Source organism: Martes martes (genome assembly GCF_963455335.1).
Source record: "Martes martes genome assembly, chromosome: 9".
NCBI classification, from domain to species: Eukaryota; Metazoa; Chordata; class Mammalia; order Carnivora; family Mustelidae; genus Martes; species Martes martes.
Window position 1 is genome coordinate 118,746,913 of NC_137896.1, and position 26,053 is coordinate 118,772,965.

The 26,053-nt window shown below is 48.4% G+C and overlaps 2 protein-coding genes across 2 annotated transcripts; both read right to left on the bottom strand.

Annotated features, from left to right (window-relative positions):
* Positions 1-1,299: 1,299 nt before the first annotated feature.
* LOC308349162 (intraflagellar transport protein 172 homolog) lies at positions 1,300-18,626 on the bottom strand (the record flags this gene model as incomplete). Its single annotated transcript, XM_080813683.1, is given in 19 exon segments — positions 1,300-3,107; positions 3,221-3,330; positions 3,577-3,895; positions 4,440-4,582; positions 4,901-5,017; positions 5,102-5,237; positions 5,367-5,409; positions 5,412-5,621; positions 5,726-5,789; positions 9,214-9,381; positions 10,205-10,236; positions 10,239-10,316; positions 14,218-14,303; positions 14,480-14,583; positions 14,801-14,854; positions 15,219-15,440; positions 16,988-17,083; positions 17,480-17,603; positions 18,502-18,626. Coding segments are annotated over 19 exon segments (2,502 nt in total). The 3' UTR covers positions 1,300-2,836.
* LOC308349025 (intraflagellar transport protein 172 homolog) lies at positions 15,930-25,845 on the bottom strand. The gene is made up of 8 exons (XM_080813569.1): positions 25,492-25,845; positions 21,963-22,106; positions 21,627-21,739; positions 21,150-21,189; positions 20,495-20,574; positions 18,502-18,720; positions 17,480-17,603; positions 15,930-17,083 (listed from the first exon to the last, which is right to left on the bottom strand). The coding sequence occupies exons 2-6, from the start codon at positions 22,080-22,082 to the stop codon at positions 18,708-18,710; spliced, it is 366 nt and encodes a 121-aa protein (XP_080669695.1). The 5' UTR covers positions 22,083-22,106; positions 25,492-25,845; the 3' UTR covers positions 15,930-17,083; positions 17,480-17,603; positions 18,502-18,707.
* Positions 25,846-26,053: the final 208 nt, after the last annotated feature.

A 26,053-nucleotide genomic window follows, 5' to 3' on the forward strand; every position in this document is an offset into this window, starting at 1 on the left:
CTCTAAGAGGAGCCACCGAAGCCTTCTTCAGAAGAGACCTCACAGTCCCTCTGAGAGGAGTCATCGAAGTCCTTCTCTAAAGAGCCATCACAGTCCCTCTGAGAGGAGCCATCAAAGACCTCCGTTAAAGAGCCGTCTCAGTCCCTCTGAGAGGAGCCATCAAAGTCCTTCCCTAAAAAACCACTACCGTCTCTCTGAGAGGAGCCTTCGAAGTCCTCTAAAGAGCCACCACCGTCCCTCTGAGAGGAGCCCTCGAAGTCCTTCTCTAAAGAGCCATCACAGTCTCTCTGAGAGGAGGCCTCAAAGTCCTTCCCTAAAGAGCCATCACCGTCTCTCTGAGAGGAGCCATCGAACTCCGTCTCTAAAGAGCCATCACAGTCTCTCTGATAGGAGCCCTCGAAGTCCTTCCCTAAAGAGCCATCACTGTCTCTCTGAGAGGAGCCTTCGAAGTTCTTCTCTAAAGAGCCATCACCGTCCCTCTGAGAGGAGCCATCGAAGTCCTTCCCTAAAGAGCTATCACAGTCCCTCCGAGAGGAGCCATCGAATTCTTCCTCGGAAGAGACATCACCGTGCCTCTGAGAGGAGCCATCGAAGTCCTTCTCTAAAGAGCCATAACAGTCTCTCTGAGAGGAGCCCTCAAAGTCCTTCCCTAAAGAGCCATCACCGTCTCTCTGAGAGGAGCCATCGAAGTCCTTCTCTAAAGAGCCATCACAGTCTCTCTGATAGGAGCCCTCGAAGTCCTTCCCTAAAGAGCCATCACTGTCTCTCTGAGAGGAGCCTTCGAAGTCCTTCTCTAAAGAGCCATCACCGTCCCTCTGAGAGGAGCCATCGAATTCCTTCCCTAAAGAGCTATCACAGTCCCTCCGAGAGGAGCCATCGAATTCTTCCTCGGAAGAGACATCACCGTGCCTCTGAGAGGAGCCATCGAAGTCCTTCTCAGAGGAGCCATCACAGTCCCTCTGAAAGGAGCCCTCAGAGTCGCTGTGAGAGGAGATATCGCAGTCCCTCTGAGAAGAGATGTCGCCGTCCCTCTGAGAGGAGATGTCGCAGTCCCCTTGAGAGGAGCAGTCGCAGTCTCTTTCAGAAAACTCATCACAGTCCCTTAGAGGTGAGAGGACACAGCCCTTTTGAGAGTAGACAGCACAGGCCCTCTGAGAGGAGTGGTCGCAGTTCCTCAGAGAGAACTCACTGTAGTCCCTCTGAAAGAAGTGGACGCAGTCGGTCTGAGAGGAACAGACACAGTCATTCTGAGCAGAGCCAACAGAGCCACCTTGAAAGGGGCCAGTACAGTTGGTGTGGCAAAACCCATCTCAGTCCCTCTGCGGGAACCCATCACAGTCCCGCTAAGGAGAGACTCAAACACAGCTCTCCTAGGGAGAGGCTCAGACACGGTCTGTCTGAAGATTGCAAGGGCTACTCAAACACGTCTCCTAGGGACCACACACAAAATGCTCCAAAACAGGCCAAGTTTAGAGGCCTGAAGCTAACAGATGAGAAAAGATTCGTCCCCATTATTCACTGACTGGCTCAAGCCTTCACCGACCTGCCCCTTATCTGGCTTCTTTCCTGCTCAGCCACTGCCTCCCAAACCTGCACCCTCAGCAATCAAAGAGCCTCTATGCCTCTCTACCTGGGGGGAGGGAGGGCGGGAATGGGTCTGTAATTTCTCTAAGATAAATAAAGGGGCAATAATTGATCTCCACCTAGAAAGACCACTCGTCGTGCTGGAGGGGGGAATGGAGGGTGAAGGGATATTTGGTGTCGCGCAAATGGATGGAACGCCAGGAAGAGGCCCTGAAGCCAGGTTTGGGGCTCCAAACCCCACCTACAGCTTCCCAGGGCGGGGTCTCAGAGGAGGGAGTCGTGTCACGTGACTCACTCCAGCCGCAGCCCCCTCGGAAGCTGCCAGGGGGAAGTTGACGTTCAGACTTGGGATCAGTGGCGCCCACTCCACATCCCCCTCAAACTCCTAATACCATATTTCTCTGAATCAAAGATGCATCATTTACTTCTTTTTGGTTTTTGTTTTAGACAGCACGAGTGGGGAGGGGCAGAGGGAGAAGAAGAGCGAATCTGAGGCAGATTCCACACCCAGTGCAGAGCCCAATGCAGAACTTGATCTCACAACCCTGAGATCCTGTGCTGAGCCGAAAATTAAGAGTCAGATGCTTTACCCACCAAGTCCCCCAGGTACCCCAGAGACATCATTTAAAAGTTCACATGCAGGGGCGCCTGGGTGGCTCACTGGGTTAACCCTCTGCCTTCAGCTTGGGTCATGATCTCAGGGTCCTGGGATCGAGCCCCACATCGGGCTCTCTGCTCAGCAGGGAGCCTGCTTCCCCCTCTCTCTCTGCCTGCCTCTCTGCCTACTTGTGATCTCTCTCTGTGTGTCAAATAAATAAATAAAATCTTTAAAAAAACACACAAAACATCACATGCAACCCAATTTCTAAGATAATAAAATGTGATTATATATATGTTTAGGAATTGATGAAACCTACTGACTTAGCTTAACCGGCTAGATGCTTCTTTTTAGGAGCTCCTATGTAGAGGAGGAGCCTCTGCTTTCTTCCTGGCTTTCACCTGGCCCCAGCTCTGGCCTCTGGATTTGCCCTTCCAGCTCTGGTCCCAGGTCTACCCCCTCCCTCACACAGTCTCCCTCCCTCTCCGTCGAGACCTCCCCCTCCACTGAACTCCACTTCAAATCACATCCTTTAGTTTTCACCCAGGTACTCAATTAGTTGAACCACAGTGGTCCAACTTCCCCCAATTTCAGGCTCTTAGGGGTTCTGCCTCAGATCCCCTTTTATAGTTTTCATAGCTCTGGCTCTAGCATCTAGCAAGCACTCAGCAGGTACCTGCTGCCTGAGCGAAAATGAGAGGCCCAGGAGGAAAAAGCAATGTCTGAGGAGGAGGAATGCTGGCTGTGAGAGCGGTCCGGGAAGTGGACGGCCAGGAAGGGTGTAGCCCGCCTCACCTTCATCCAGCACTTGCCCACCAGGCTGCTGCCGCCTGAGTCCCGCACCTTGAGGTAGCAGTCGACAGCGCGGCTATACTCTCCAGCCTGCTCCCACTGGCGAGCTTGGTCCACGAGCCCCTCCATGCCCCTGAGATGAGAGTACACGTGACCAGAACGGGCTGGGCAGCCTGGCCTATCCTGTGCATACCTTGTGACCCACTCTCCAGCCCTGCCCACGCTTGCTGCCTCCTGGCGTCATACCTGGCCCCTCTCTTGGTAGCCTCCCGCTCGTACTCTTCCTGCAGGGCCTCCAGCTGGCCCGGCACATAGTCCTTGCAGATCCGCAGGGCATCACTCCATAATCCAGCCTCCTGCTCAGATTTCCAGGTATCAGGAAGGCAGAGGCCGGCATGACACCTTCCCCCTGCCACACAGGTGCTCTCTACTATGGGCCACGGATCCCTAGGTCCTTGGACCTCTCTTCTCCTTCTCGTCTCCTTCCCCCTCTCCAATGCTAACTCTCTGGATCTTTCCCAGGAGTAGTGGTTAGTGTAGTGCTCTGTGGGTTCTTACACTCTCTCCCCCTCCCCCTCATGGCCCTGAATCCGGTGCCCTACCTTATAATAATTGAGGGCCAGGCCCGGTCTCTGGGCCCGAAGCAGCAGCCCTTCTGCTTTCTGAAAGTCCTTCTCCTCCGAGGCCCCCCGGGCCTGCCCCACAAGACAATCCATATGACGTGACACAGAAGCACACAGACACGTAAAGGAGGACGTGGGTCGGGGGACACTCGGAAAAGCCTGTGCTTCCTGCGACGAGTGGGCGTAAAGGAATGGGATGGGCGCGAGGCAGGGGACCGCAGTGAGCCTCACAGCACTACTCTGCCTCGGGAGCAGGGGCTCCGGGTTCTCCACCACTTCCTCCTGAGCCACATTTACGCTAGCAGAAAAACTGTCTCTCTAAAACATTAAGAGGACCCTCAGCCATCTGACTCCATGCAGGATTATTACTGGTCTTTGCAACATTTGCTTAAGAAAAGCTCTTTTTGCATTTAACAGAAGCACACTTCCGGGACTCAGAAGTCAATTACTGGCTTAGTGCACCTTAACTTTAAAAGCTTTAAAAGCTCTTCTCTCCGGGGCACCTGCCTGGCTCAGTCTGTAGAATGAGTGACCCTTGATCTCGGGTTGAGTTCAAGCCCCACACTGGGGATAGTAATTACTTAAAAAGGTCTTTTTGAAAAAGAAGGAAAAAAGCTGATCACTTTCCATCTTCTTAGAACAGCTAAACACTGTTCTGAGCCCCCGGGGAACAGGGGCAGAGCTACTGATTCATTCCTTGCCTCTCCATCACATTCTTCCGAGGATTTCTTCACTCCTGCCTCCATTTTCAGAAACACTTCTCAGCTATACAGCAATTTTCCTTGTCTACGCAGAGGCTCTCTCTCGAAAGGGGCCAGTGGAGAGAAGCCCTGAGGCCTCACCAGTTGTCAGCGGCGAGGTCAACGGCAGCTTCCGGGAGCCCGAGCTTATTAAGCAGTCTCACTGCGGACTCTCCTCCCAGGCTCTTTGCCCACAGATAGGCCACGTGTTTGTGGGCATTAGCTCCTCCGTGAGCCTTGGCCACCTGTGAAGCAAAGCCATTTGGCAATCCTCCCACGCAGGGCCACATGGCGGCTCCCTTCTCCCCTCTGATCGGACTTCAGCTTTGACAAGGGTCAGGGCTTTCTACTAGAACTGGGAGACGGCTCAGTTTTGGGGTCTGTTAGCCTGCTCAGGGGCCAAGGATGGACTTCAGGTAGTCCACAGACCCCTCCTACCGCATGTGAAATTTTGCCTGTCAGTATGGACATTTTTCAAAGAGACCCACGACCAGTTCAGAATGCGTCCCTTGAGAGTGGGGAAAAGGAACGGGCATATCCCCAGAGCGACCTGGACTCCTTACCCGGTAGGCCTCCTCCCAAAGCCCACTGGACCGGTACATGTCCACCGTTGCCTTCCACTCCTGAGCCTCGAGGTAGTGATACTCGGCCTCCTGCAGTCGGCCTTCAGCCTCCAGCTCCTGGGGAAAGGAGGGTCAGGATGGGGCGAGGGGGACGTGGAGCCTGTTCAGGGAAGAGATGGCCGAGACTGGAGAAAGGCTCACCTTGCCCGGGTGTAGGTGTGTGTCACTGAGGAGATCTGGGTGGTGCTTCCCTACCAGGCGGATCACATCATCATCCAGCTTGTGCTTTCTGAACATGGTGATGGCAAGATCAGGCTCTTCCACTGTCACATAGAGCCTGCGGAGGGGAGAGAGACACCCGGGGCCTCCTCGACCCAGATTCCTGCATCACTGCCTTCTAGGCAGACTGCGCGCATCCTCAGACGCACCCCTCTCCCTGCACGCCTCCCCTGGGGCTGCGGCTCACCTTTCCGCCTCCGGGTACTTGCCCTGCTTCTCCATCTTCTGAGCTGGGTGATGTACAGCACCGACACGTCTTCCGGCCTCATGCACTTCATTGCCAGCTGTGCAGACACGCAGAGCCCCAGTAGCCTCAGGCGCACTTCCCAGGGAAGCAGGGGGGCTGCGGAGTGCCCAGGGAAGCGCGACTCAGGGGTGACCTGTGTTCCCAGCAACTCTGAACCTTCCCAACAACCACAGGGGTTTGTGTACGGATGCTTTCCTGGTCAGTCTAGGGAATTCCAAGACCATAAGGAGCAAAGTCAGAACTATATTCTGTTCAGGCAAAAAAGCCAGAGATGCCCTGTACTGGGCACGTGTTCTCACTCCCGTGCTCCCGCCGTACCCACCGGGTTTTGGGCGCAGGCAGGGAACGAAGTTGCCACTGTGACTACAGCATGGGGAGGGGCATTTGGGGCTCCCCAGCTCCCAAACCCTTCTGCTCGCTTCGGAATTACAGGTTTGGAACAAGGGCCTCTTCATCCTTGCCTTTCCCTGTGGCTAGGTCTCCAAGCCCTCCAGACTTTTCTATTTTGGTGCTCTTTCTCAGCTTTCAAGGAGGCTGGTGAAGAGGGGACATCAGAGTCCAAGGAAAGTGGGGACAGTCCCAGAGAGGTGTCTCCACCGACTCCACTGCAGAACAGACCCAGCCTTACCCCACCCTGGCGCTTACACGCTGAGGGAATTACAGCGGCCCTTGTTTGCCCAGCGTTTAATTTCCTTCAAGCAGCTAAGAATCCCTTATCTACACGAATGCCCTCAGGTTCCTGTACACTCAGAGCTGTGCCCGCACTAATGCCTGGAGGTAACCTGACAAAGTGTGCAACCACTTCTGCTTCCAGCTTGAGTCCTGTTAAAATACAACTTTAACCTGGGCCGTACTTCTGAATACATTCGTTGCTTAGGTCCCCTGAAGAAATCACTAGGCAAGCTTCCTAGTCTCCCACAGGGAGGAAGGAAGGGAGGGAGGGAGGAAAGGGGAGGAAAAGTAGGGAGGAAAGGAAGGGAAGAAAAGGAAGGAAGGGAAGAAGAGAAAGCAAAGGGAAAAAACAGAAAAGGAAAGGAAAAAAAAAAGGAAAAAGCCGGTAAGCGAAAACCTGAGCAGGAAAAAAACAGGGGAGCAAGTGGAAAGGGTACAGTTGCCCTGATGGCAAACACAGCAGCGGGTGAATAAACCAGGGGTCCTCCAGCAGGGTGAGGGGGCGATTCTGAGAATCTATGAGTCATGAAATCTGGGATCCTCTCTTCCGGAAAGGGAACAAAAGTCATTAGTATGCCTGATTCCTGCAAAAGCAAACACTGATCATCTCTAGAGGAAAACATGCCCATGTTAGGCCCTTGAGCTTCTAAAAATTATATTCAATGTAACGTAAGCCCCCCAATAAAAAAAGATACCAAAAAAAAAAAAAAGGTACCAAAATAGAAGTTAACCACAATAAAGGAGTAAACAATAACAATAACTACAGCACTTTTGGACGTCCAAGGATTTCCAATATTTAAAATAACAATTACGGGGGGCGCCTGGGTGGCTCAGTGGGTTAAAGCCTCTGCCTTCGGCTCGGGTCATGATCCCAGAGTCCTGGGATCAAGCCCCGCATCGGGCTCTCTGCTCCGTGGAGAGCCTGCTTTCTCCTCTCTCTCTGCCTGCCTCTCTGCCTACTTGTAATCTCTGTCTGTCAAATAAATAAATAAAATCTTTTAAAAAAAATTACGGAAGAAATCAGTTATGGAATATGAAAGAAATGTAGAATGTTTAAAGACCTAAGAGATGGAATGAAAAATTAAGCAAGAGACAAGAGACCATAAAAAATGGCCAGGTTGTGTTCCCTTCAGCAGCAAATATACTAGAAAAAATGACCAGGCAGACTAGAGAAAGAACCAAATGAAACCGTACGAAAAATTCAATATTTGAAGTAAGAAAACTCAGTGGGTGATTTCAATAGCAGATGAGACAATGGTGAAAGTGAACCCCTGCCTTGCAAGATGTTTCTTTTTTTTTAAATAATCTTTAAAAAAATTGTATTTATTTATTTGACAGAGAGAGAGGGAAACAGGCAAGGGGAGTGGGAGAGTGGGAGAGGGAGAAGCAGGCTTCCTGCTGGCAGGGAGCCCCAAGCAGGGGCTCGATCCCAGGACCCCGGGATCATGACCTGAGCCAAAGGCAGACACTTGAGGGCCAAGCCACCCAGGAGCCCCTTGCAAGATGTTTCTTAAGGAATTATGTAGAATGTAGCATGGAGCGAGAAGGAGGAAGGAAGAATAAGAGGTGATAGAGGCACAAAGACAGGACAAGACAGAACACATACATAATTAGAGTTCTGAGGGTGAGAAAGAGAGTTCGAGAGAAGCAACAACATTTAAAGAGCTCATGGCTGAGGAACAAGGTGTCCTCCCAGATGGGAAACACACACACACACACACACACACTCGCGCGCGTGCGCATACACACCAAGCACAGTTAAGTAAAAGGACATTTATATGCAGACATTTTGTACTGAAGCTTCAGAATGCTGAAAAAAAAAAAAAGACTTTAAAACCAACAAGACCTGGACGCCTGGGTGGCTCAGTCGGGTAAGCCTCTGCCTTAGGCTCAGGTCACAATCCTGGAGTTATGGGATTAAGGCCCCCGCAATCCCTCCCTGCTCAGCGGGCAGTCTGCTTCTCCTTCTGCCCCTCCCCTTGCTCTCTCAAATAAATAAATAAAATCTTTTTTAAAAAAGCCAACAAGACAACACAAGGAGCTGTTAATAAACTTCTCAGAACTAAGGGGGTCAGTCAATGGGACGACAGTATTTGCAAAAGACTAAGAAAAACTGTCAAACTGTTCTTTCAAGAACATGCCAAATAAAAACATTTTCAGATCATTCCATTCCGGTAATTTTCAGAAACTGAGGATTCATCTTCAAAACACTTCCTCTCAAGGAGGTAACTCCAGAGCAAAGGTCAGCAACGCAAGAAGAGTGAGCAGAGAAACTGGCACCATGATGGCAAATGTAACCAAATTCCGGCTGTGTAAAAGAATAACGTCTCACTTTGGGGATAAAAAAATACTGGGCAATAATGGCAAAGGGGAGGTAATCAAAGTTCAGGTCCTTGTATCATTTGCCAGGGGTCAGATGCTAAATAAGCTGAAAGTATTCAGAATAATTTAAGGGTATGGTAAACTTCCAAGGGTAACCACTCTAGGAGTCAAATGTATGACCTCTAAAGCAAAAATGTGAAAAATGTGTTTCAAAAAGGACAAAACAACCCCCAAGCGCCAAACTTAATTAGTCTAAAATGAGGAAAGAAAGGAGGGAAAGAAGAGAGATAGAAAAAAGGCAAAAAGAACTATCACATGCTCGCTCTGTACCCACATCAGTCATCCTAGCCTAGCACGGGGCCTCTCTTGTTTTCCCTCCCAGATTCTGGAAGGTCACGGGAATGTACATGATGCTGGCAGGACGGGAGAGGGACTGATCTTCAGTCTGATAAAAAAAGGAGCTCTGAACAGCTTACAACAGAGAATCCTCACCCAGGAACTGACAGAACTGCCCCCGCTATGGGGGCTCTTCCAGCCTAAGAGAACTCATTATGACCTGGTGAATTCCCCAGGGTCACTGTAATAGAGAGGACAGGATACAATGTCAGGAATCTGAACAAGGACAGCTCTGGGGCCTAGCGCACTGTGGGCAAGGATCTAAGCTTTACTTGCCGACTCTATCACAGAGATGATGGGTGGTGGGCCACAGAAAACCAAATAACCTTTGGAGCTTCCCCAGGGCCCTAACTGATCAGTGGGACACTATGTCTGAGGTCCCCTGGCACCGACGTACCCTAAGAGAGGATGTGGTGACCCTCTCGGGTGCCTCAATGTTGTACCACACACACAGGCTGTTTCGGTTCTGAGCCACCAGCACGTCACTTCCTGGGACCCACTGCACGTAGGAGCAGAAGTTGAGGATCGTCGTCTTCGAGCGGCTTTCAATATCGTATAGATGCAACTGCGGAAGGAAGAGGTGGACAGCGCAACAGAAGGGGCTATGGGGTGGCTTCTGATATCGACCATTTCTCTGACGAAATGTGGCGAGCTGACCCACCAGTCAGGCAGATGCTGAATTTCAAAGCTTACTAGCCTGCAGTGCTCGACGTTTATGCTGACTTGGTACATCCTGACTCTGGCCCAAAAGGGATGACCAAGTGAGCCCAGAGCTACACCCAGAAATTTAAGTTAGCTGAAGGTCAGACTTTCGTTCTTAGAGTTTAACTCTGGGCCAGAGTTGCCAGACTGGATCACAAAAGGAAGGCCACCCCGCACATTAAATGGTCTGGAAATCGGCGATGTGGCTTTCACATCACAATGAACACGAAAAGAAAAATCACCAGATAGTCTCTTTGCCCTTGAGGCTGAGCTCTTTGGTGATACCATATTGAGATCAGAGTCAATAAGGAGTTCGGGGCAGACTGTCGAGCCAGCCTTAACGCTGTGGGGTACGTGTAGCTGAGGAATGCTACCACAGGTGTGGGTAAAGGTCAGCCAGGCATGCGGGGGTGAGGCAGTCTCACGAGGGCACAGACTTGGGAACAGTAAAAGAGAAACCAGCTCCCAAATTTCCCTCTTGACTTTGGTGCCATCACAATACCATCTTCTTAAGGTATGGGCTATGATAACAGACACAGTGTTGATTCTTCTGTGCCTTTTGCTATGTTAATGGCATAGTGCACCAAGAAATTATGCCCATCCTGCCCCCCGCAATCCCTGGCAGCAGGTAGTACCACATCCTCTATGGACTACTCAATGGCTAAGGCCTTAGTAACCCTTCTTACACAAAGTTTCCGGTCCCTGAAGAGAAGCTTGGCCCCGTTTCATTAAGTTCCAGCCAATCCACACGGCTCTCGTGGCTGATGGTGCCAATGTTGTAGCCACCAGTCAGATCCACTACAAAGTAAAGGAGACAGGGTTAAGAAGACAGATTCCACATAATCATAGACAGGACACAAGGCAGCCTGCAAAAGTCTTGCCTTTGATTATTACGTTGGGCTTTAAGAATGTTGCATCCGTGTAGAGTATGAGGAAGATGACATAATTTTGCTAAGATGCTTACAATACTGGATTTCTACTAAAATTGTAGAGATTTTGTTTAACTCTGTAGCTAACTCAAAAGGTCCAGATCCATCAAGAAATGAGATTCCTCTCTGGGATCTTGGAGTTGTCTCATAGCAGATCAGAACACATCAGAGCAACGGGCATCCGTTACTCAAGAAATCCTCTGGAAGGCAGCACTGAGCACATTAAGGAAGAGCCCCAGTTCCAGCACAACCACGAAGAGAAAGCTGATGGATGAAATGACCTCGATGAACATATTTGCTGCAAGGAGTTCCCTGTACTTTGAGTGTCAATGATGTAAGAGCCCCGAGGGGCAAACAGTGGAGAAGGCACACAGACAAAACAGAAGGAGCCTCTGATTAAAGTCAGGCTGAGAGTGCTGAGGATAAGAATTTTAGGTTGGTGTGAATTTTGCAGACAATGTAAGATATGATCACACTTAAGGCCTGGCTAGGATGCTTTCAGGGAGTCTCCTGAACACGGCACATTCACAGCTCTTATTTGTATACGTTACCAATGCGCAACGTCCTGCCGTGATCCGTGCTGGAGCTCAAGACCAAATGCCAGCTAATGTCTACAACTGGGAAGACCAACTTAAAAATGAAATTTCCTTGAATTAAAAGCCAACTTGATAAAGCCATGCTTCAATGGCTCAATTTATAAGTAGAATCACAGAATACTAGAGCTGTGGGACCCTATCTCTGTGAACACCCTGAAATTATATACAAAATTCTATGTTTATGTATATTCTTCTGGGAAAGGATCTATGATTTTTTAAAAAAGATTTTATTTATTTATTTGAGAGGGAGAGAGAGAGACAGAGCATGAGATAGGGGAGGGTCAGAGGGAGAAGGAGACTCCCTGCCAGGCAGGGAGCCCAAAGCGGGACTCGAGGATCACAACCTGAGCTGAAGGCAGTGGCCTAACCAACTGAGCCACCCAGGCACGCCACGATCTATGATTTTAATTAGATACTCAAAGGGGTCACTAGTGAAAAAAGGTTAAGAGAAGAACTCTGTCATTTTATATACTATTGAAGACGAGCCCTGTGTAGTGGGATGACTTGTCCAAAGTCTCACAGCTCCTTCCTGCCACTGGAACATGGGCCGCCATACTACATCATTTCCATAACAACTCAACAATCTGATGTGAAACATAAAACTCATGAACTGTAAAAGTATCTTAAGAACGGACCCATGTGTATTTGGAAACTTGATTTATAAGAGGTGACATTACGAATCAGTGAGTACAGAACGGCTTTCCAATAAACGGTTAAACACGGAAAAAGTAAAATATGAGCCACACCCACATTATGCACAAAAATTAATTCCAGGTGACAAGCAAAATCTAAAAATATTAAAATATAGGAGGGAGAAGGAAACTTCTTCTTTTTTAAACATTTTATTTATTTATTTATTTATTTAACTCTACACCCAGCTTGGGGCTCAAACTCACGATCCTGAGATCAAGAGTCACATGTTCCTCTGGCTCAGTCAGTCAGGTGCCCCAGGGAAACTTCTTAAACAAGACCTCAAAAATCACAGACTAGGGGCACCTGGGTGGCTCAGTGGGTTAAAGCCTCTGCCTTCGGCTCAGGTAATGATCTCAGGGTCCTGGAATTGAGCCCAGCATCAGGTTCTCTGCTCGGCAGGGAGCCTGCTTTCCCCTCTCTCTCTGCTTGCTGCTGTGCCTACTTGTGATCTCTCTCTCTCTCTCTCTCTCTCTCTCTGTGTCAAATAAATAAATAAATAAAATCCTAAAAAAAGGGGCGCCTGGGTGGCTCAGTGGTTTAAAGCCTCTGCCTTCGGCTCAGTCATGGTCTCAGGGTCCTGGGATCACGCCCCGCATCGGGCTCTCTGCTCAGCGGGGAGCCTGCTTCCTCCTCTCTCTCTCTCTCTCTGCCTGCCTCTCTGACTACTTATGATCTGTCAAATATATAAAGAAAAATCTTAAGAAAAATCATAAACTATTTCTTAAAAAGTGATTAAATGAACTACACTAAAATTAGAAATGTCTGAACACTAAAAGAGGCTGAGACAAAATATCCGCAACACAAATCACAATCGAAGGCTAGATATGCACATACACAGAACTCCTTCAAGTCAATACGGAAAAGACAGCCTGATTTTAAAAATAGGCAAGGGATAAGAACTGGCAAAATGCAGAAGAACAAATCCAAACACCAATAAACAAATGAACAACAACAAAAATGAATACGGTGAAGTATTATTTCACATAAGTCAGATTGAGCCAAATTATGAAGTCAGGCAATTTCAAGTATTGGAGAGGATGCAGAACACTGGGACCTCTAACTGCTGGTGGGAATGTATATTGGTACAATCTCTTAGGAGAGCAATTTGGAAAGATTTAGCGAAATTACAGATGTACCTCTTCTATGATTCAGCAGTTTCGCTCTAGGTGTAAACCTGAGAGAACCAAAACACTGGAAATGGTGAAAAACCAACAACTTAAATGTCCCTCAGTAAGAGGAGAGAAAAAAGATCTCAAGTAAATATAATGAAAGGACAGGACATGATAGAACTAGGAATGGTGGGGGGGGCGCCTGGGTGGCTCAGTGGGTTAAAGCCTCTGTCTTCGGCTCAGGTCATGATCTCAGAGTCCTGGGATCGAGCCCCGCATCGGGCTCTCTGCTCAGTGGGGAGCCTGCTTCCTCCTCTCTCTGCCTGCCTTTCTGCCTACTTGTGATCTCTGTCAAATAAATGAATAAAATCTTAAAAAAAAAAAAGAACTAGGTATGGGTACACAAGTAATAATAATATTATTAATAGCTAACCTTTATTAAGTGCTTATTATGTGCCAGACATTAGTCTAAGTGCTTTTCATATAAGGTAGGTACGATTTTTATCCCCATTTTGTGGATGAGGAAATTGAGATACAGAAAAGTTAAGAAATTGACCTAAGATCACACAAGTATAATTGCAGAAGTGGGGAGGTTTGACTCTAGACCCTTGTTCTTAACGACGCTACATGGATATGTTATTCTCTATACATCATAAGGAATAGTGGGCTGTTCTAAAACCATTTTTCTATACTTGATACATTTCATGATACGGTTAATTTTTTTTAAAGATTTTACTTATTTGTCAGAGAGTGAGTGCACAAGCAGGGAGAGCAGAAAGCAGAGGGACAAGCAGGCTCCCTGCTGAGCAAGGAGCCTGATGTGGGACTTGATCCCAGGACTCTGGGATCATGACCTGAGCCAAAGGCAGGCTCTTAACTGACTGAGCCACCCAGCTGTCCCCAGAGCTAATTATTAATATATAAAATAAGATGTATTTATTTAAGTGAACATTTGTGAAATTCAAATAAATTTTGTCATCACTGGCTACCAATGTCAAACTCTACAGAAAATAAGTCCCCTTCCGGTTCAAACAGTCCATTATCCTATGTCCTAAGTCTAAACAGGAAAATTCATAAATTTACTAATGGTTCCGCTCTACAGTTCACAATTCCTAGCCCTAAGATACATGCCTAAAGAACATGAATAATTACAGGGACAAGCTGATATGCGTAACAGTGTATCTGTATCTCTACAGCTAGATGCAGACTCACACACGTGGGTTAGAACACTTCCCACACCCTCTGTGAGAGCAGGGCCATACATTTACCTGGTGCCTCTCAGGTTCCTGCATTCTCCACTCTACACACCCCTGTGATATGGAAGCATACTATAAACATCTGTTTTGTTACCAGAATTATGAGAGAGTCTTACCTATAGCAATAGTCTTAACATCAACAAGATAAGCCAATTTCTTATTGTCTTCCATCCCTCGTTGACGCCGCTCATTAATATGGACACTGAAACACGAAGGGTGAGGTAAGGCAGAATGGACTTGGGTCATCGGGATGTTTCGCAAGGGCCCCAAAGTACCATATGGGATGAAGTTTTTAGATTAATCTTCAGGATACAGGAATTAGAGGTTAAAAGGGACTTCTTTGGGGTTTCAAAAATTTAGAGAACCTTGTGGGGTTACCTGATGAGGTGGGGGTTCATGAATTCAGTACGTACAGAACCCAGGGTATCATTACTCCCATATTCCACCGGGGTTAGCTCTCCAGCATCGAAGATCATGCACACCTGGGGATGAAGGGAACTGTCACGTGGTAGGAACTTTGCACGAAGAAGTCTGCATGGTCAACGGTAGTAGAGGGAGATGTCTTGTCAGTGCAAAGTGACTCCCACTTTCCTCTTTATTCTGTTCCTCTGCCTATCTCCCCCTCCTTTCTTTATCTGCTCTCTCTTAGCTAGGAGGTCTACTGAGATGGTGATGGCTGGTTAATCAAGCTCTACTCACATTTTCATTTTCAAAGAAATACTTCTCATTGCCACCAGATCCCTGCCAAGCCACCTGTAAAAGAGGGAGAGGCCATAACAACAATGTGGTAAGTATCCAAGACAACGCTGAGAGAAGGACGGGGTAGGAGGCAGAGAGAAGGAGTTTCGGAAGGCCCTGATGTTGCACAAGAGGGGTGCTGTGTCACATTCTGCCCTAGGCTTCTAGGCTTCTGAGAGATGCTGTAAAAACAGTCCAACAGTGGGAGTTCCCAGTCCAGGATTCTAAATCTCCAGGGTCTCACTCCCAGGTCCACCAGGTCTCCAACGCCAGCATCTTAGAGCTTTTCCTTAGAGATCTTCCCCCTCAGGGACCCGGGTTCCCCAGAAGTAGCAGCTCACGATGCTCCATTCCCCGCCCCTCCGCCTGGGGTTCCTACCTCACTAAGGCGATTAGTGTTCGGGGTCCCCAGCAGCAGCGTGTCTGACGTGTGGGCCACCAGGTAACGCTCCTTTCCGAGGATTTTCACCTCTTCCACCTCAGAGCCATAGTGTGACTTGAGTACCACTCGGGTCCCCGATGACAGGTTCTTCACAATCACTTTGGTAAGGTACAAGTCTGAGCTCCCTGAGGCTTCCCTCAACCCCAAAGAGGGGTGAACCTGCCGTGCCCACCTCCACAGTGTTAAACAAAGCTAGTCTCTCGTTTCCTCACCTAGCCTAGGCTATTGTTGGTAAAAATGACACCTCCCGTTCACACAGTGCTCTACTATTTACAAAATGTTTTCAGAGATTATCTCCTTCAATGCTAATACATAACACATACGGGGTAAAAGTAATCACCCTCTTCACATTCCTGTACCTCGTGTGAAAATCTTTGTGATTACTTTAATCATGGTGTATACTGATCATACTGTCATTTCATATACCTCTTTGCTAAAATGATCCTGATTAAGGAACAATATAATACAGACAATTATCTTTGTATTCTGTGTCCTAACAGTGCTCATGTATAGAGAATGGACAGAAAATGAAAGAACAGGAGTGCCTGGCTGGCTCGGTCAGAGGAGCATGCAACTCTTGATCTCAGTGGTGGGTTTGAGCCCCAAGAGGGGTCTAGAGTTATTTAAAAATAAAATCTTTTTTTTTTTAAGATTTTTTTAAATTTAATTTGACAGACAGAGATCACAGGTAGGCAGAGAGGCAGGCAGAGAGAGAGGAAGGGAAGCAGGTTCGCTGCTGAGCAGAGAGCCCGATGCGGGGCTCGATCCCAGGACCCTGGGATCATGACCTGAGCCGAAGGCAGAGGCTTTAACCCACTGAGCCACCCAGGCGCCCCCTTAAAAATAAAATCTTAAAAAAAAAAAAAGAGGGGTGCCTGGGTAGCTCGGCTGATTCAGCATCTGCCTTCAGTTCAGGTCATGATCTTGGGGTCTTGGGAGCAGGCCCCACATTCAGCCCCACGTCCAAGTGCTTCCTCTCCCTCTGGCCTTCCTCTGCTCCTGTGTGGACACTCTGTCAAATAAGTGAACAACATTTCCAAAAAAGAGAAAAAGAATGAAGGAACCAATGAATAATAAATGGAAGGAAAAGAGGACAGAGGTAGAGAAAACAGAAAGGTGGGCTCAGGAACTAAGAAATTACCTTGCAATGTCATACACGGTGAGTTCAGAGGCCCTATTTTAGTATATGTGCTGCCGAAGCGAGCACGAGTTCAGAGGCCCTAAAGCAATATTATGCACCTGCATAATCCTAAACTCCCCAGTTAACAACATATAGGTAATAAAGCTTTTTCTGTTTTGTTTTGTTTTAGAGAGGGATGGAGACATGGGTGGGGCAGAGGGAGAGGGAAAGAGAGAATCTTCAACAGACTCCATGCCCAGCGTGGAGCCCCATGTGGTGCTTGATCTCACAAGCCTGAGATCATGACCTGAGCTGAAATCGAGAGTCCGACACTTAAGACTGAGCCATCCAGGCGCCCCAGGTAGTAACGTTTTAAACCAGGAAGATGGAAGTGACGATCTCTGTACCCCTTAAATTTGGTGTTTAAATCTTGTCTTACAATAAGCTGGAAGGGCTACAGCAGGAAAGTTGCCAAAGAGTTGCCTGATACACTCTGTTCTCCAGAACAGCTCTGCCAGGGATTAAATTTGGCACCGTGGCAGTGTCCAGAAGGAGATTTTGGTGCAGTAGGCTATCGGCTGCTTACCTGGCTAGGTCCCACATACGTCAACTCAAACTTATTCTTGTAAATGCTTCTCCGGAGGCAGCAGTCAAACTGTTCCACTCCACCACAGAGTGTGCCCTAGAAGGGAAAGCGACAACATAAAAGGTAACAGGCATCGGAAGGATATCTAGAGACACCCTTGAAACCCAAGTTCTAGAATCTAGGAAAGAGTTGGCAGTAAAAGGGCTGGCAGTTTTGGGAAGTACCAGATGGAAAGAGGTGGCACTCAAGGACTCAGGGATAGTGATGGGGTGAGAAGGAGAAATCAGCCCTGCCTACAGAATTCTTTGTCTCTTTTGGCTTCCCATAAAGTGCGAATTTCTCTTTCCTGCCTTTAATGTCATATTTTTAGGTTGGAGTCAAAAGGGAAGAGGAGATTCTCTAGTTTCAGGGAGAGTGCTTTAGGCTAAGGCCGGATTTTTCCTCGTTTGGAGAAAGTCACCCAGGCGGAAAGGGATTACTGGTAAAACGCACCGCACAGAGTCGTGAGCCATCCCGTTTCCAGGTCAAGGCAGTGACGGTGTATAAGTTGGCAATCTCCTTGGGCTTTGCCTCCTCCCAGATGCTTCTTCGAGGGCTCCAGTTGAGTACCCGAAGTCTGAAATTAAGGAGGTGGATTTCAGAAGAGATGAAGATTGAGCGAAAGGGTGGAAATGGGTGGGTAACTGAAGGCGATGAGTCTCGCTGTATCAGAGAAGAAAGGAAGTGCAAGAGAACACACATGCTAGGGAATCTCATAGGAGAGGACAAAAAGGTTCAAAAGGAAGGAAGTTGGGAAAATCAAGCCAAAAGCAAAATGGGGTGAGAGCGATAGGAGTGGAGAAAACAAAAGGAGATCATAGCTGGTGAGAAAAATGAGCTGTTAGCAAGGGAGAAATAAGGAAAAAGAAACAGAGAAAAAGGAAGGAAGAGACCCACGTGACATCAAAGGGGATAAAAGGACAGGACTGACAAAGCTGATGTGAGGGGACCGGGGCCCTTTCTTTGTTTTATTTATTTTATTTACCCTTCCAACATCCCTCTCTCCTTCCCTTCCTTCCTTCCTTCCTTCCATCACCAAACATTTAAGCATACATTATGTACTGGATGCTAATTTAGCCACTGGAGATTTAAAAAAAAAAATGAACAGGTCCTCCTCTCAAGGGCGTTTCAGTTTAGCCAGATAACTATAAACACCAAAGTGTAATATCATGCGACAAACACTGAGCCAGTGGTCTGAAAAGAGGCAATGGTAATACAAAGAGAGTGGAGATGAATTCCACCGTGGAGGCCCAGGCAGAGGCACAGAGACACAAAATCCTGGTGTACTGTGGAACTCCAGAGTCCCAGCAGATGGTGGGAGCAGGACAAGGGAAGTGAGTGAATTAAAACCTGAGGATCTCTTTCAACCTACACTTGATTTCCAACCATTCTCCCACTCTGGCTGAAAATAACTGGGCTAGAGCAAGGTGTACACAGGGAAAGTAGGCAGAAGATGCACATGGAAAGGGACCCACCTGTCATAACTTCCCAACACAACAGACTGGCCCCCAGGGCTTGCAGCAGCCGTGGTGAACTCCCGCTCCTGAGGGTCACTCACGCCTGTAATCAAAAGTTTGTAGCACGTGCCCTTCCTTTCCATAGGCTACAATTCTCCGATCACAGCCTGCAGCCACGATGCCGTTGGTTGCCCAAGCCAAGGCCTAGGGTGGGCATGGGTGGTTCACCAACTTCCCCTAAGACAGAAGTAAAGGGTTCCAATCACTCTGACTCTGACAGCCTCAGCCAGGGATTTTTCCTTTCTAGGAACAATTTATACCCTGTATAAATCTTCCTCCCAACATTTTCCCATCCCAACACATCCTAATCTGGAGAACTTCACAAACTGTCTTTAGGTTTTATACTCTTACACTCACACGTATGACATACACACCCACGTCTGACATTGTCCTCAAGAGGAAACCTCAAAAGGCTTGTATGTTGAGTTCTTTATCTTTTTTTTTTTTTAATTTGTATTTATTTGACAGAGAGAAATCAGAGCTAGGCAGAGAGGCAGACAGAGAGAGGGGGAAGCAGGCTCCTGCCGAGCAGAGAGCCCGATGCGGGGCTCGATCCCAGGACCCTGAGACCAAGACCCGAGCCGAAGGCAGAGGCTTAAACCACTGAGCCACCCAGGTGCCCCTGTTGAGTTCTTTAGTAAACACCTATAAGGCCCCCAAAGGGACATATCCTACACATTAACTAACGCTGGGTAGGTCCACACGGAGCATACAACTCTTGCTTTACACAAGAAATACATTTAATTATTACATGAGTAATTCTTTTTTTTAATCTCTTTTGGCTTCCAATAAAGTACGAATTTCTCTTTCCTGCCTTTAATGTCATATTTTTAGGTTGGAGTCAAAAGGGAAGAAGAGATTCTCTAGTTTCAGGGGAGAGTGCTTTAGGCTAAGGCCGGATTTTTCCTAGTTTGGAGAAAGGCACCCAGGCAGAAAGGGGTTACTTTTTTTTTTTTTTTAAAGTTTAAGTTATTTAAGTAATCTCTACACCTCATGTGGCGCTCAAACCCACAACCCTGAGATCAAGAGTCCCATGATACACCAACTGAGCCAGCCACGCACCCCTCTACAAGTAATTCTTAAGGTAAGTTATTCAAACAATAGAGAATTACATAAAGTAAAACATAAACATTCCTTTTATCCCCCACCCTTTCCCTTTTTCTCTCTTGAGAATGACTTTTCTTTTCTATGAATTTATACATATAAATACACTTTTTACATAGATAAGAATAATTTTCACTTTCCCTTACTCTCAGAATCCTTTCCACTCGATTCCTCCTTGCCCACAAATATTAAGCTGTGGCCTCCTGAATAAAAATTCTCTCTGTGGCTGCATCTAAATGTGCCCCCGCCAACCACCTCAATCTGAATGTTCAACCTCCCCTAGGAGGGATCTTGCGTTTCTTTATCCCCATCTCACAGCATCCTTTAGTCATACTTGTGACTCTCCAGAGCCTTCATCATCGCAGAAATACCTAACAATGGTGCCATCTGCATGACCAGAGAGAATTCCTTTCCCAGAGGAACTAAAAAAGTGAGTGAATTAAAAGGAAGAGGAGGGGTGCCTGGGTGGCTCAGTGGGTTAAAGCCTCTGCCTTTGGCTCAGGTCATGATCCAAGGGTCCTGGGATCAAGCCCCGCATCGGGCTCTGCAGAGCTGGGGAGCCTGCTTTCCCTCTCTCTCTCTGTCTGCCTCTCTGCCTACTTGTGATCTCTGTCAAAAAAAATAAATAAAATCTTTGAAAGAAAAAAAAAAAAAAAAAGGAAGAGAAAAAGGAAGAAAGAGATTACTCTGTCTCACCAAGAAATCCTGCTTCTGTGTCAAACATTACCCTACCTGGGCTCCCTGCTACCAGTCCTCCCCATCTTCCATATTATAGTCTCCCAGTCCCGACATCCCCATCGCTTCTTCCTACGTCTCCAAGCTTGGGATACTGCTCTTCCTTACTCACATTGTTGTCAGGGACACCACGTAAGAATCTGTTCCATAGATGGTAGATGATTTATTAGTTTTAGTGTTTGCTAAACGAACCTGAAAATGGGAAAATGGATACAAGTCTGGTTAGGTTCCTTTCAATGCCACCCAGATCCTAAGGAAAGAAAAGGAAATAACAAAAAACTGGTCCTTCCCTTTTCTCCCCCAACATATAACTGGACCCTAAGGGAGACATTTAACCGTATTTCTCTCTCCAGAACCATTATCCCCACCCATAGCGTCTCCTGTGTTTCTCTTCCTCCTTTACCTTCCCTTCAGCCAGTCCAAAAACAATGACGTGCTCTGCTGGCCACTGCAGACAAGTGACAGCACTCGGGAAGGAGGAAATCATGAAAAGGATAACCCTATCCATGGAGCCCAGCGCATTTATAACAAACTGAACCCCCCGCCACATGCCACCACCCCAGTCGCCTACAGAGGAGAAGAGGACACAGCCGGGCTCAAGGAGGAAAGCAAGGAGGACGGGCAGCCACGCAGCACCATCCTTCATCCTCTCAGTTGGAAAGGGCAGACTGACAAGTTAAAAATGCAACTTCTGGTTACATTTACGAGTAGGTATACTGATATATGTTTGCTCATCCCAATCTCCCAGGGACAGGTCTGAACTTTACCATCTGGATGAATTTGTTACAGATGACTTTCTTGTCACCCCTGCCAAATAAAAGGAGAGAAAACATATTAAAAACACTTCCATAAATAAAGTGCCACACGTGTTGCTGGGGGAAGGGAAGAAAGACCAGATACCTTCCCTGCTCCCCCTAATGTTTCCTACCGTTGCATAGGAGCCTTGAAAGGAGGCAGAAAATGGAGCCCGGGCAGTTTTAGAACAGGAACAAAGATGCTGTGTCACCAAGGGCTCCCATCACAGGTCCTCATGCTGACCTTAGGCTGATTCCACCAGGGATGGGATCTCATAACACATGAGGCAGGCACAGATAGGGAAGCAGCAACAGACTCGGGAAGGCCTTTGCTCTCCACGTCCCAGCCTGGACCATCATCTTCTCTACTCCCCTTTCCCCGATGAGACATTTCTTCCTGCCTTCCCCTTCTTTCCCAGGTCACCCCCACCTCCCAGGCTCTATCCTCACCAATCTTCGCCAATCTTGTTCACGTAGATGATGTTGTCGGTCTGTCCTATGGCAATTTTAGTGGAATCAGGAGAAAAAGCCACGCCCTTCACCATATAGCTCTTCCTGCCATACTAAGAGTTCAAAAAGGAAAAGAAAAAAAAGTCATGAGTACACATGGTAGAGAAAAGAGAAGGAAAGGTGTTTGTGTGACTGTATTGAGCGTGAGGGATTCATCCTGAGAAAAGATGGGGCAGGCCATTTCCTATGCAGATGGCTGGGGAAGTCAGTTAGGAAGTTTTCCAGATTCCGAAGACCCCATGAACAGGTTAAGGACACACACAGTACTCTCTTCACCTTCACGTCAGCTGGTTTGGTGGACGATTTCTCTCTCCGCTCCCCATGTTCATTGTATAGCAACACCACTCGGTCCACTGTGCAGACAGCAAACTTGGCATTGTTCTGGGACCAAGCCATGCAGGTCGCCTTTGCAGCTCCATCCTGCAGAGGCAGAGGGGGCAAAAATAAGCCCAGCTGTTCATCTAGACTGACAAAAGCATTTCTAGTTCCTTTAGCTCTACTGTGACTTTGGTCAATTCTCCACACCACAGTCCTTAAAACAAAAGATGCATCCTGGTCTCCAAGGTATAAAACCCTGGTCCAGGAGAACAAGGTGCTTTAGAAACCCATAATGCAAATACACTTCGAGGTGACACGCAAAATCAAGTGTACCAATGTGCCCCTGCAATGGCCTTGCTCCTTCATAGCTCAACTGAAATAAATTCAATTGGTCTGATAAGCTTTTTCTTTTTTTTAATAGGTTCTGGTCTTCAGCCATTCATTCAATATATACATTTTTTTTCATTCAACATTATTTTTTAAAGGTTTTATTTATTTATTTGACAGAGAGACAGAGAGAGAGGGAGCACAAGCAGGGGGAGCGGGAGAGGGAGAAGCAGGCTTCCCAGTGAGCAGGGAGCCCTATGTGGGGCTCAATCCCACAACCCTGGATCATGACCTAGCTGAAGACACTTAATGACTTAGCCACCCAGGCACTCCTCTTTCAATATTTTTTGAATACCTTATGGAGAAAGGCATGTAGCCAGGGGCTGAGAGGAAGACAAAGAGCAAAATACGGTCCCTGCCCCCAAGCTAATAACATGGTGCAAAACAGGAAAAATCCCATTAGAGAGGCATGTACAAAGCACGATGATAGTTTGGAGAAGCCTGAAATTGTTTTATGTTTAAATGACCAACTTTAAGCTTTGAAGAATTGAATGTAGTTAAATGGAGGAAGTTATCCGAAGTAGAAGGAATGATAGGAGCAAAAGCAAATCTCATTAAGAGACAGTAATTTAATTTAGCTGAAACGATCTTGCAAGTAGAACAAAGTAAGGCAGGAAGAATAGTGAGGCCAGTGCAAAAAAACTTGGAAATCTGGCCAAGGAGTTTGGGCTTATTTGGTAGGAAAAAGACAGTGAAAGTTCTGGAATGGGGAGTAAAACATTCAGAGTTGAGATTTAGGATGAAAATGCCACCAGCTTAGTTTTTTTTTTTTTAATCCCCCCCACCCCCCCTGCTCTCAAAATTGCACTGCTCAGAAGTCCAATTTTGAAGTTAACATCTCCCAGTGGATTATTCTCTTCCACATCTGTCCACCACCTGGTCCTCAATGGTCCTGCACTAAGGACTTCCCTCCTTGAAATAAAACATTTAGCTTCTGCTCCAATTGTGTGATTAATTACTTGGGCTCCAGAGCTCTGGTTTGAAACGTTGTTACTTTTCACTCCTAACCCACCTACCTCCAAAGTACCAGGTTTAAAAGGCCTTTTTTTTTTTTTTCTCCCCTCCATCACAACCCTCAGAGTCAGAAAATAGCCACACCACCACCTTTACCCCCCTCCATCGCTTCATTAAATTAGGTTCCAAGGGCTGAGGGTTCCTCATTTTCCTTGCTCATCATCTTCCTTCATCATTTTGCCAATCCTGGTCGTTTGCCCTACCCTGCATCATGACATCTTATTTTGAAAGACTGAAGGGGATTTTCACTTCCAAGTATTCCATGAGGGTAAAGGAATTTTTAAATTACAATGTCCGGGGCAGTTTCCTGAGCAATGAGCACTTCTCTCTTTTGTTCTAATTTCCCTCTATTCTCCTCATACCACATTCCCTGTAAAGCCTTCCTCATTCCTCACAGCACTGTCCTGAGGATTAAATGGGGGCAGGGAGTAGAAGAATAAAAACTAACTTTTAACAAGATCTTACCATAGACTAGGCATTTTGATAAATGCTCAACATGCATTGTCCTTTTAGTTCATAACGCTGAGACAGATATGATTATGCATATTTTACAGATGGGGAAACTGAGGTTCAGAAAAGGTAAGTCATTTGCTCAAATTTACATACACAGTTTATAAGGGGGTGGTACCAAGATTTAAATCCACGTATGTCTGACTCCACAAACCACAGTCCTAACTCCTTAAATTATGCCGTCTTGCTACATATGAAACATTCACTTATGGCAGATACTATCATTAGCTTTGTATGAGTCTATCCTTTGAATTTTGAATGTTCTCTCTCGTCTATCAGTTTCTACAGGACTTTTCAGTTCGCTAAGGCTTTTGCGCACGTGACTTTCTTTAACTCTTCCTCCAAACCCCCTCAGGTTGCTGTTATTGTTCCTCCCATTTTCCAAACGAAGTAGTTGGGTGGGCGCTCAGAGACTGTGTGCCGAGGGCTTCAAGTCAGCGGGATTGGACCATTTATTTCAAGTGGAGCTGCCACTAGGACTTGAATGCTGGTCTCCTAGCTCCAAAACGCAGCCTTTCTTTAGCATGGCTCCTCTCCCGGTGCCCAGCCTTTTCCGAATCTGAGATCTTCATCATCAGAACGAACGTGAGGTCTTCCGCACTCCGTCTTTGGGGCTTTTACCTAAAGCGCTTGTTTATCTGGGCGCAGACTTAGGTTCGCTGTTTACATGGGCCCCCAGCGCGGGGCCTCGTGCACAACTGATGTCAAATGAAACGGAATGAAAGCTACCGACGTTAGCGGTCCGTCTCGTCTACTGCACACTACCGACCGAGCAGCGATTCCGCATACAGTAGGCGCTCCACATCGTGAAGATGTCAGTTCCCCCACTTCTCTGGGAACGTTAAGGCTGGCGAGGGAGGGAACAGGCACGCAACTCCTCAGGGTCCTCAGGTGCTTCAACTGCATGACGAACACCTGCCTCTCTGAGGCCACCAGTCAGCGACAACTCCCGTCGTTACCTGGACAACCCGCCACGCAGCCGCAGCGACTGCCCCTGACGCAGAGGCGACTAGGGCGCGACACATCACGTAGCTCGCCGTGAAGCAAACAGAACGTACGCAGGCGCAGTGAGGTCTAGGGCGGGACCCAGAGAGGACGCGAATCCTCTCTTCAACCAATCCTGTCGTTGCTTGCAAACTCCAGCTCAAGCCACGCCCACAAGCCCTCCGGAAACTCGAGGTCCTACGTAATGGCGGTATTTCTCGCACCGGAATTGTGAGTAAAGTGTGGCTGAATATTTCTTTTAATCCTTACCACCCTGGAGGAAGGCAGGGCGGTTGCTTTCATACGTTTTGCAGCGGCCCGGATTGAACCCAAATAGGCTATATGATTTGCACGGGGTATCGCAAGGCTAATAATGATAGCTAACTGAATACTCAGGCGGGGCTCCTGGAGGTGGCAGGAGTTGTTGGGGGGGGGGGGTGTCCAGGACTGCGCAGAACGCACGGGTGGCAGCAATCTCCCGGGCTCCCCACGGCCCACAGCAGCCCCGGATCCGCCCGTTCTCCCCACGCCTTCCCCGCCCCCGCATCACCCGGGCGTCCCCAGTGCGCCGCTCTGCCCGGCCCACACCCACCTCCGCCGGTCCTCGCGGTCAGTCAGGCCTCGGGGGGCTGCTCGTGGCCAGAGGGCGGCCCATCGCCCGGCTGCGTGGCGCTGCACCTGCCCCATCCCGGCGCGGGCCCGGCGCGGCGGGCAGCGCGGGACCGAGCTGCGGGCAGAGGGCAGGTGGCGGCGTAGCGGGAGCGGGCCGCGCGGCTGCGGGGGTCCCCAGAGCTCGGCCGGGCCGCGTAGTCTGTCCCTGAGCGGGGGGCGGTGCCGGCGCGGCCTGGCCGCCGTCCGGAGTCCCGGTGCGGGAGGCAGTGCGGCTGCTCCGCCGGCCCCTGCAGCGGGATGTGACCGTCCCGGCTAGTTAGCCGCCGCCTTCTGCAGAGCTGGCCGCGCTCGCTCCGCCGCAGCCCGACCGGGACGTGCCGGCCCGCCCCGCCCCGCCCCGCCCCGCCCCGCCGGGGTTCTCGCCGCCTTCATCCCCCTCACCCCCCGGTCCTCCGACCCGGTTCTCCCGGGACTCCTGCCACGACCCTCCCATTGGCGGCCTCCCGGTTCCCTTTGCCGCTGATCCCGGCTCCGTCCGAGGA